This window comes from Mya arenaria, chromosome 2 (genome assembly GCF_026914265.1).
Source record: "Mya arenaria isolate MELC-2E11 chromosome 2, ASM2691426v1".
Taxonomy (NCBI): Eukaryota; Metazoa; Mollusca; class Bivalvia; order Myida; family Myidae; genus Mya; species Mya arenaria.
In genome coordinates, this window is record NC_069123.1 from 26,509,011 (window position 1) to 26,519,720 (window position 10,710).

General features: G+C 35.8%; 1 protein-coding gene across 1 annotated transcript; it reads left to right on the forward strand.

The window, feature by feature from the left end:
- The first annotated feature begins 2,263 nt into the window (after window positions 1-2,263).
- On the forward strand, window positions 2,264-9,826 carry LOC128214033 (uncharacterized). Its single transcript, XM_052920257.1, has 3 exons — window positions 2,264-3,649; window positions 7,772-7,830; window positions 8,183-9,826. Exons 1-3 carry the CDS (start codon window positions 2,550-2,552, stop codon window positions 9,205-9,207), a joined length of 2,184 nt encoding a protein of 727 aa, XP_052776217.1. The 5' UTR covers window positions 2,264-2,549; the 3' UTR covers window positions 9,208-9,826.
- Window positions 9,827-10,710: the final 884 nt, after the last annotated feature.

Consider the following 10,710-nt stretch of genomic DNA (forward strand, 5'->3'; position numbering starts at 1 on the left):
TGCGTCCAAAATGCACCATTTCGGACTAGAAATTGTTAAAAAAAATAGGGGAAGGTCCCACAACCCCCCTTTCCAACACTTTAAACCAAATAAATATCTTCTCTGAGGAAGGGGCGCAAGTCAAAGGGATGCGCCCCTAAGTTACGCCCCCTCTAACGTCGAATCCTGGGACCGCCCCTGTTTGTCGTATACAAAAGAAGACGAATCACGCTTGTTTTGCCATCTTTGTTGAGTTTGGGCAAAATATATTTTGAATTAAATCTTTTGATAGCATACCTTGCGTCGTTCTATCTAACGTCTTGGTAATAATGCTTTTGTCCACATTTTTGATCTATACTTTATACCCTTAATCCGTAATAAAGTTAGTGAAATCCTTTAATCGATAAAGACCAGGTCGATCAAAGCCTTTTTCCGATATATTCATCATATAAATGTTTTGCCTGGTGACCCGTAGTCTTACGCTATCATTGAAAAAGGTGTAACGAGTAGAGCAATTATTTTTAAACATTTAACAGTCGAATCCCGTTGGCTCGAACTCGCTTGGCTCGAATTCCTAGTTGGCTCGAACTGTATACCGAGAACCGATTTCTTTATATTGAAGGTAAGCATTCCCGCTTGGCTCGAATTTGCCGTGGCTCGAGGTATTTTCGCCGGTTCCTGGGACTTCGAGCCAACGGGGTTTGACTGTACAGACAAAAATCGGGAATTTCACGTTCAAATGAAAATAAACATATAAACTGCAAAATCTAATTTGTTTTTCTATCATTAAGTTTACAAATTGATAACAAGAAACATCCTATATTACCACGTGCAATTATGAAATGATTGGGATCGCCAGGCGTAACCACTCAATTACAAATGGTCTGATGAATTTGTGCGTTGTGTTTTTGATGTAAAACGGTTAAGGATATCATTCAAAATCGAAAAAAAATTGACGGGTGTTATGTTCTTAATATGAATGTAAACAAGGTACCGTCTACATATATATCGATTACCTTTGCAAAAAAAGCCTTTTTCTTAAGTTTAAGCATTTTCAATTTTTGAATAATAAGTTAGGTGTTATTATTTTTATTATAATAATAAGTACTTAAGAGCAACATCTAGTTTAAAGAAACATGAAGAAAATATAATGGTCAGTCTAATGATACAGCAGTATTTTCCAAATGTTCGAATACATTAAGTACAGTTCATTCATCAGTGAGCCGTAATTGATTTGAATCAGGTGAATCGGTAGCCTTAGACAGTGGTTGGCACAGTTAGTGGGTAGCTTACACAATATATTGTAGACCATTATAAACATAAAGGTGACACAATACATATACATACTTTACAATTCGCATACGAATGATGTTGTTATAGTTTTAACGTGAATGAATTTGATATAAGAGAGGTAATTCAGCGCAAAGTAATCACGGAAAATTATTATTTAAAGCAGCACTTTCACAGATTGGCCGTTTTGACATCTTTTTTTTTTTAAATTTATTTTTGACTTGAATAAGCCAATTTTGCGCAAATATCTGTTAACCAATTATACAAATGTATAAGACTTCGATCAAAATATCAGATATAGCAGTTGCTCATATTTACGTTCGAAAATTTATGCTTTAAAGCTAAAAGCGTTACAAACGCTTTAAGGAAATAATTTTTTGGCAGTTTTTCAGACAGTTTAGATCTGTACTTAAGTGTGATATCTGTATATGACTGGATTGAAGGGATAGATTACAAAATATGCTACTTCTGAGACAAAAAAGGAAAGAAAAGGCACAGCTGTCAATCTTTGAGAGTGCAGCTTTAATATGGCGACAAGTACGGGAAAGTACGGGATTTTTATTTTATTTTGACATGGTGTTATGACTGAGATAGGAGCACTAGGCACGATGCTACATCAATGTTTTTAGTTCAGTGAATACATAAATTGTAATTTTAATTATTTATATAAACCTTCTCAAATAGCCAACGTTAGACAATTTTTATGATATCATTTACAAACATCTTGACATATTCTAAAACTTATTTGAAAATACCCTGTTTAGGCACGTACCATATTCTAATTGATAATCATGGTATAATTTATGCACACAAAAACATTACTATGAATAAATTCAAGGTAAAATTACTCTATAATATTTATTGTTATGATAAATTCAGTAAAAAAAAAACGTAATTCGCTATTTAAATATTTTCAAAGGAGTTCAGAAAGAGCTCTGATGATTTGAAATTAAATTTTGTTTACGAAAATATTTAAATGCAACACCTGAAATTAGCCTAAAAACTTCAATCCAGTTAAACAGTCATTTGGATACACTTAAACAGCCATAACCTTCATACTCCTCTCTAATGTCCTGGAGCCAAATTAGTTTTATAATTATATGCAGTTGAATAAGCACAAAAACACTACTGACGTTTGAACCCAAATGTTTACATTCCCTGCATGGATTAGTTTTATCTTATAATAAACGGATGTATCGGGAATACAGCGACACTTGGACATTGAAGCTCCCTGCATTCAGGACATCTATTTTTTGTAATGCAAATTAACTATAGCAACAATGGCATCTACTGCGAAATACGTTTCCCTGGCTGTCGTGTTCGGCGTATCTTTTGTGTGTGGATTTATAGTGCCATATTGTGTTCATAATGGTATTAACAAGAGTTTACGTCTTTCTTTAAAACGTATCCAAAGGGTTCTTTCGTTGCTGAACTGTTTTTCCGGCGGCGTTTTTCTTGCCACGGCCCTTTTGGCGCTCCTACCGGAAGCGGAAGAGAAGATGTCGGAAGCGCTTGAGATGCAAGAACTGCATACGGACTTTCCATTTACTTACTTGATTTTAGGAGGCGGATTCCTGATGATTTTGATGATTGAAAGTTGCGCATATTCTTGCTATGATTGGCAGGCTAGGGGGAATCGCCGACGAGCTGTTGACAGTAAAGATGTTGCAGTAAATAACTCCCTTAATGTCCCTGCTGCGGGCGAAGTAAAGAACTCCACCAAACCAGATTCAGATCGAGAAGATGCGACGTCGCAGAGCGTGAAAAACGGGGACAATTCAGTAAAAGAATCTCAACATACTCTTGGTAGTAATTCAAACAACGACGTTGCTGTTGTTGTGACAAACGAGGAACATACCGAAAGTAATACACCACAGTCGCACGATTCTGGAAATGGAGTAAGTGATAATCCTCTAGATATGTCAAACATACGAAGCATTGTTCTCATTATAGCTCTCTCGATTCACATGCTGTTCGACGGACTGGAACTGGGGTTGTTAGAAGAAGAAAGTGACGTATGGACGCTGCTTGGAGCTCTCAGCATTCACAAGATACTGATATTTTTTAGCATGGGAATGACCATTGGCGAATCCTTGACCGTTATAAAATTCGTTTGCTCCGTTTTGTTCCTGTCATTAGTCTCGCCCGCAGGAATAGGGCTCGGTATTTGGGTGTCTTCGCGAGGGGAAAATGTCGCTTTAGCGATGACGTCAGCGGCGTTGCAAGCTTTGGCAGTTGGTACCTTTTTGTACGTGGCCATATTTGAAATCCTGACGAAGGAATTCCACGACGTCGTTTCGACAGGAAGAATTAAAAAGACAGTGGCAACAGTTTTTGGGTTTGCTGTATTCGCTGTTATTAAGTATGCGATGCCTGAATAGTCAAAATGTGATAGAAGTTACTCATGTTATTTGCAATAGTAAGTCCGTTTTGAAAAAAATCGGCTTTTTTAATTTTTTGTGCGAAAAAATGTTTATAAAAAGAGCAGTTTATACGAGTACTTCTTTGTTATACTATCCTTTGAAAACGAAAATATTCAGTGAAGAAGTATTCATTTCTTGGTTATGGGACATATATTAGGCCAATATAAATAAATCGATCGATTTGTATCCATTTTTTAAATATGGACGGGGTGACATTTTATTTGATTTTTATATATATATTTTTGGTTTAAAGCTGCACTCTCACAGATTGGACTTTTTTATTTCTTGTCTTAGAATGAGCCATTTTTTTCTCGAAAATGCATGGAAACCAGTGATTTGAGACCGCAGACAAACAATCAAATTGCAGTTTTTTTTTATATTTTTGCTCAAATATTGATGTTTTATGCATTTTTCTGAAAGCGTTATTAACGATTAAAACATAAAACATAAGTTTTCGAACGTAAATATGAAATTCTGCGAACGGGTCTTTTGTTGTTCAACAGTCTTTTACCACTGGTTTGAAGGAATTTACGCAAAAAATGGCTCATTCCAAGACATAAAAATAAAAAAAGTTGTCAGAACGGTAAATCTGTGAGAGGTCAGCTTTAAACAATAGTTTTTGTATATATTTAAGGTATATTTAGCAAATACATAAATTACATACATGACAATTGAGGAGATAGCTTAGAGCTAATATTTAAACCTCTTTCCTTTATATCTGTCATTTCATAAAGTCGACAGTGTAAACAACATTTTACCGAAATTAAATGAAGGGCAATGTCAGCTCGAGAAGAAGAAGAAGAGGAAGAAAGAGAAGATTAAGAAGAAGAAGAAGAAGAAGAAGAAGAAGAAGAAGAAGAAGAAGAAGAAGAAGAAGAAGAAGAAGAAGAAGAAAGAAGATGAAGATGAAGATGAAGATGATGATGATGATGATGATGATGATGATGATGATGATGACTGTTTCACCGTTGTATAATTATGTGCTAATGCCCTTTCTTATTGCATAAGACAAAAAAAAAAAAAAAAAAAAATGATGTCAAAACGGTAAACATGTGAGAGTGCAGCTTTAAATACACCCAGCATAAATCTATATTCAATACATATCGCAAAAAAACGGTAGTCCGCATTTCACTGTAGTGCAATACGGCCGTATTCCGCTTTAGTGACGTCAAACCATAGACGTATTATTGCGCGATGTTAAAACTGCGTCATAAAACGAAATAGTGCGTCATTAAATGTAATTTATTATGATTTTTTTGTTTATTAAGTAATTTAATCAGTGATATATGTCATAAAGTGGTTTTTGATCGGAATGTTGTATTTGACTCTTGTGGGTTTTTGAAGATTTTGAAATTCGAGTCTGCTAAAATGAAATCGAGTTGAATACAACCTCCCGGAACAAAACGCAGAACTAATTACCCTATGTATATATATGCAAATGCGCATGCACAAGTACAGAAACCGCACACGCATGTAAAGTAATGCAAAACCTAATCGCTTAAGGCTAGTTAAAGCCGTATCCTTAAAATCTTAACAAAAATACCATCACTTAACAACAATTGTCCAATTGAAATTTGTTTACGAAATCAAGATATAATGCAACTTTAATTGTACACGACTTTAATATTATTATATACATTAGCATTTTACGTGAGTGCAACCAGTTTGCCAAGCAACCTCCACTATCACCAGAAATATTTGTTATCGTATGGGTCATAACAAATTTGAGATTTTTTCTACCAAATAGTTGCGTGTGTGTGTGTTGGGTGGGTGGGGGACGGGGGCTACTGGGGCAGGGGTGCTTCATCGCCAAAACCATCATAATCCCTGCGTGATTAAATGAAAAATTTAAAAAAAAAATCGTATTATTTAAGATTTAAAAAAAAATAAGCGGCCAAGGCTGCTATACGACATATGTTTTTTCTCTCTTCCTTTTTGTGTTCGAGGATACTTATCAAGGTTGCACTTCAATGGCTCTCTGATCCTTGAACTAGATTATGACATTGACCTCGGCAAGGCGGGAACATGATCTCATCCAATCGGAACATCTAGGCCATTGTCCAACAGAATTGACGTCTATCTCGAAGTTTGCCGGAGATGGCCGAGTTGTTCCGATTGGAGCTCTTCATGTCAGTGTCATTGCGGGAACAGTTGTGCTACTTCGAAATTTGTCAAGCTGTTTATTTTATTGAGCAGGCGCAATCGACATAAAAGTGACTGTTTTAATGTTGTTAAACAATGTAACAAAGTTATTACAAAAGAATGACTTCACTTTGGTCGCAAATCTCAACCTAGCTGAAATAGGTTCGTTCACGTTCTATGGGGTCAGACATCAAACAAAAAATGCATGTCACAGTAAATATGCACTAGCGGATCTAGGGAGAGGGGCGCATCCCGCCCCCCCCCCCCCTAAAAAAAACAAATATATCTAGTTTTATTTTTATTTTCAATATAGGAGAATAGAAAAATACGCCCAAAATGCACCATTTCGGACTAGAACTTGTTTTTTTTTGTTTGTTTGTTTTTTTTTTGTTTGTTTTTTTTTTGGGGGGAGGCACCGTAACATCCCTACAAATTCTTATACCAAATAAATTTTGGTTCTGGGGGAGGGGCGCATAGTAAGAGGTTAGGCCCTTAAGTTACGCCCCCTTCTTACGTCAAATTCTGGAACCGCCCCCGTATGCGAATAGAATGTTTATAACAATGATGCATCATCATCAATAATTCAAAATACATGTTGAGCTATTTTAAAAATCCTAAAAATCTAACGGAAAATGATATATTATGCCGAAAAAGCGTTAGTAACGCTTTTAAAAATCTATCAAATAATTTTGGCTTTGATTTACCCAATTTTTTTTGCCAGGAGTGTTTGCTTAAAGATTTAAGTAAGTTAACTCAATTTCAACTAAATATAAAAATCCCAGTGAACGTAAAATTTGTAAGTGCATGAGTTTATTTTATGCGAAAAGATTAGTGCTATGAACACATGTGCCAATTTGGCAACTTATTGAGAATTTATTCCAGCAGTAAAGGATTATAGTGCGGACGGACGGACAAACAGAGTGTATACAGGTCTTTTGGTAAGTATACAATTATATGTCATAGAGGCATTGTTAATTGAACATATCAGCTAATTTATCAAATATGAATTAAAGCTGCACTCTCACAGATTGAACGTTTTGACAACTTTTTTATTTTTTGTCTTGGAACAAGCCAATTTTTGCGAAAATCCATGGAAACCAGTCATATATGACTGCTGAAAAAAAAATATATCGCAGATTTTAATATTTAAGTTCAAAAATGATGTTTCATTTTTGCATAAAACATTAATTTTGGAACGGAAATATGAAAATCTTCGATCTGACTTTTTGTCAATGTCAGCAAACTTTTATCATTGGTTTGCAGATATTTAAGCAAAAATTGCTCTTTTCCAAGACAAAAAATAAAAAAAAGTTGTAAAAATGGTAAATCTGTGAGAGTGCAGCTTTAAAAAAGATAAGAGAATCATGTTTACGTAAAGTTGCGATACTTGATAAAAAAAATTCAAGTTGAGCCTCCACTGTCGTATTTAATCTGTAAAGTTTGCTTTCAAAGACAACCCGTCCGTTGCGTCCGTAGACGTCAGAATATTGTCTTTAAAAGGACAAATACATCAACAAAAAATGAAAAAAACGCATAATGGTCAAAGTTTAAAGAGACACTCTTATTCAAAATGCATACACATGTAAAACAAACATCAATTTTGACTGATTAAGCTTTAAATACTTACTAAATAATGCATTTATGGAAAATATTAATTACTGATAACAAAATTGTAACCGCGTATTTAATAGCAGAAAGTGCAAAATATTAAATGATTGGTGTATGCTAAAAGATTTACTATAGTCTCATAAGGTAGAAAAACCGTGTATGGTCATTTCTTTCAAATTAAACTCGGTATCCTTCATATGAACCATTGTTTTTGACATTCTTTTTTGGATTATTAAATCAATATAATTAATTTTGGTAAATCTTATTTGGGAGTTAAAATGCATCTTTAAGAAATCTGATGCTTGGTTAGAACACCAAATGCCACACAGCCAGGCTGGACAAGTAATCGGATCAAGAATTTCACATGTTCCTAAGACGTGCAACAGATGTTCGGTTTAACTTTTTCATCGAACAAGTAAACAACGAAAATCTGACATTTAGCATGGGTAAAAGTTATTAAGTCTTAGTTTATCTAGTATGTTTCGATAACATAATGTCAACAGAGGACAAACCCTCACCTGTTAAGCCAATCGAACAATCTTTCGATATGAGATTTGAGCTAAGATCACGGAAATTAAAAACGGTCATCTTATAATCAGACTACTACCCGGAGACTTACGAACTAGCGTAACGTTTACGGCATTCACTCTGACGGAGAGAGGAATTAAACGTCGGAAGACGTTGGTGTTATTCGCAAAACGCAGCCGTCGTGTTCTATCGTGAGGGAGATTGCTAAACAATAACCATGGTTTGGGTTGCTAAATTGGCTTCATTGGGGATCCTGTTCGTGATGGGCACTTTCAGCGGCCTCTTCCTGCCCTATATCGTCATCCGGGTACTTGTGCGCAGCTATGAAGCCTCACATCACAATTCCGTCTTCCGAAACATACTGGCGATGCTCAACTGCTTTTCCGGCGGTGTATTTCTCGCAACCTCGCTGATTGGACTTCTTCCGGAAGCCCAAGACAAAATGGAAGAAGCGCTGAAGAATGAAAAGTATCCTTTGTCTGAACTAATTGTTGGTGCTGGGTTTCTTCTTATTCTTTTGATTGAAAGCGTTGCCGTGACACTCCATGACCGCCGGCACAGCCGTATTCAAGACAGTTCTTCAAAAACGCCGAAGGTCGTCGGGGAGATGCAGAATATAGTTCCCGATGATATCGGTTCTCACAGGAAGTACGTCTTGAAAGAAGATATAGAACTCCAGAATCGCGAAGGAGGAAAAGATGGTGAAAAGACTGGTGCCGAAAATGATGAAATCAAGGACGACGATGAAACTATGGATATTCCTGAAGCTAAAATGACAAATCTCCATAGCATTGTGTTATTGGTTGCTTTGTCAATCCATATGGTGTTTGATGGATTAGAACTTGGCCTTCTGGAAAGCGATGCTGATGTATGGTCACTACTGTCCGCGCTTACCATCCATAAAATCCTTATCTTCTTCAGTATGGGACTTACACTCTATGAAAGCACAACCAATCGAAAATTCATCTGTGCCATGGTATACATGTCGACTGTGTCGCCCGTTGGCGTCGGAATTGGAATGCTCGTGTCGTCTTCCAATGGGGATGAGTTTGTCATGGCAATAGTTTCGGCATTTCTCCAAGGAATAGCAGTTGGAACTTTTCTGTATGTGGCTATGTTTGAAATTTTGATGAAGGAATTCCAGGCGAACTCTGTCGGCCATAGAATCTTAAAAGCGTTGTCGGTGATTTTCGGTTATGCTTTGTTTGGTGGTATTAAACGCGCTATGATGGAATGAAATGAGGTTGCTGATACAACTTTGGAAGTTGATAACTATTCCGATATAAACACAACACCGTTAGACATATAACCATTCAGTTGACAATTAAACGGTTTATATTCATTCGGAGCTCCTCGGCCATTTTTATTAAGTTGTTTTTGAAATAAATGGCCGATGAGTTCCGAATGGGTTTATATTTTGTCAATCAACAATTGGGAATGGTTTCATGATTCAATGGATTATGTTGACCACCTTGGACAAACAACCTCCGACAAATGACCATGTGGAGCTTGGCTCAGATTTGTGTAATGTTAATTAGGACGCCAGTGAGGGAGTCGTAGTTCTAGTAATTAAATTTACCTGTCGGAAATGTACGTGAAAATGCATATCTAACAAGTCAGCTGAAAACATTCCAGGGGACGCGCCCCTTATCCAAACTGAGAGACGTTTGGCATACACACTATTTTAATCATAACTACGCCCCTGATGACATATACTTTTTTGTGTGTATTTGAAGCATGTTGCTAGCTCACAGCGACTGACATACAGTTGTACCATAGTTCATGTGTTGCTTTGAAGAAGACAAATGAGTTGTTATGGACATACCAGATATGTTGTTATAAAAAATTTAATTTCATCTGTCTAAGAATTATTTATCTATGGAAGTCATGAATACTTACACATAAAATATAATCTGGAAATGAATTTATGTGATTCCCATTTACCCCCATACCAGCAGCGAGGTAATAAAAATACAGAACTTGCAGATAAGTTATATAAACGTTCACACAAGTAATTTATTTACGGTGCTGAACAGTTTTGCGTTATCAAAATCAATTTTGTATTTTACGAAGGGTCTTATCCAGGATTAATTTATGACATTGTGTTGCAGAAAGGGGACAGGAGTGCTATGTTAGAAACGGGTTAAGTGTATCAAGCTGTGAAGTCCTTGAACACTATGAATTTGACATACAAAATGAGAAACTATGATTAATTCAAATAACATTACTTTTGAACAGGCAAATATGCATTTATGGTCATATTATAGGACTTTTAAAAAAAATAAAAATATTTGACTGTCTTAAACATTGTATTAAAAGGAGACAGAGGGCAGAAGGGTACTGCAAAAAAGGAACAGGATGCAGCACCCTTTGCAAACTTTTTAACAAAAGCCCTATAACATGTTATTGCATTGTTAAAGGGACTATACACTAGATGGTCCAAAAATCGGCAAATTCAGTATTTCCTTAAAAACAAGACTAGAATGGGCAGTACGAGCTAGTATGAGGCCAATAATGCATCACATTACATGCAAGAAGAAGAAGAAGAAGATTTATTCATAGCATAAATAATACAAAATACCCATTTGAAATAGGCCAACATGACCCTTGATCAAATCAAATTAATACACCAAATTGTGATTGCGAACAGGTACATATAAATGTATATTCATTAAATAACAATTTTATCTACAACTTACAAATGATACTATTCATAATTCATAATCTAGTAAATACATAT

Excerpts from the sequence above, each read along its gene's own strand:
- LOC128214033 (XM_052920257.1), top strand. The coding sequence starts at position 2,550 with ATGGCATCTACTGCGAAATACGTTTCCCTGGCTGTCGTGTTCGGCGTA. Across the intron at positions 3,650-7,771 it reads AAGTATGCGATGCCTGAATA|CCAGGCTGGACAAGTAATCG; the intron begins GTCAAAATGTGA and ends AATGCCACACAG. Across the intron at positions 7,831-8,182 it reads TCCTAAGACGTGCAACAGAT|TAACCATGGTTTGGGTTGCT; the intron begins GTTCGGTTTAAC and ends ATTGCTAAACAA.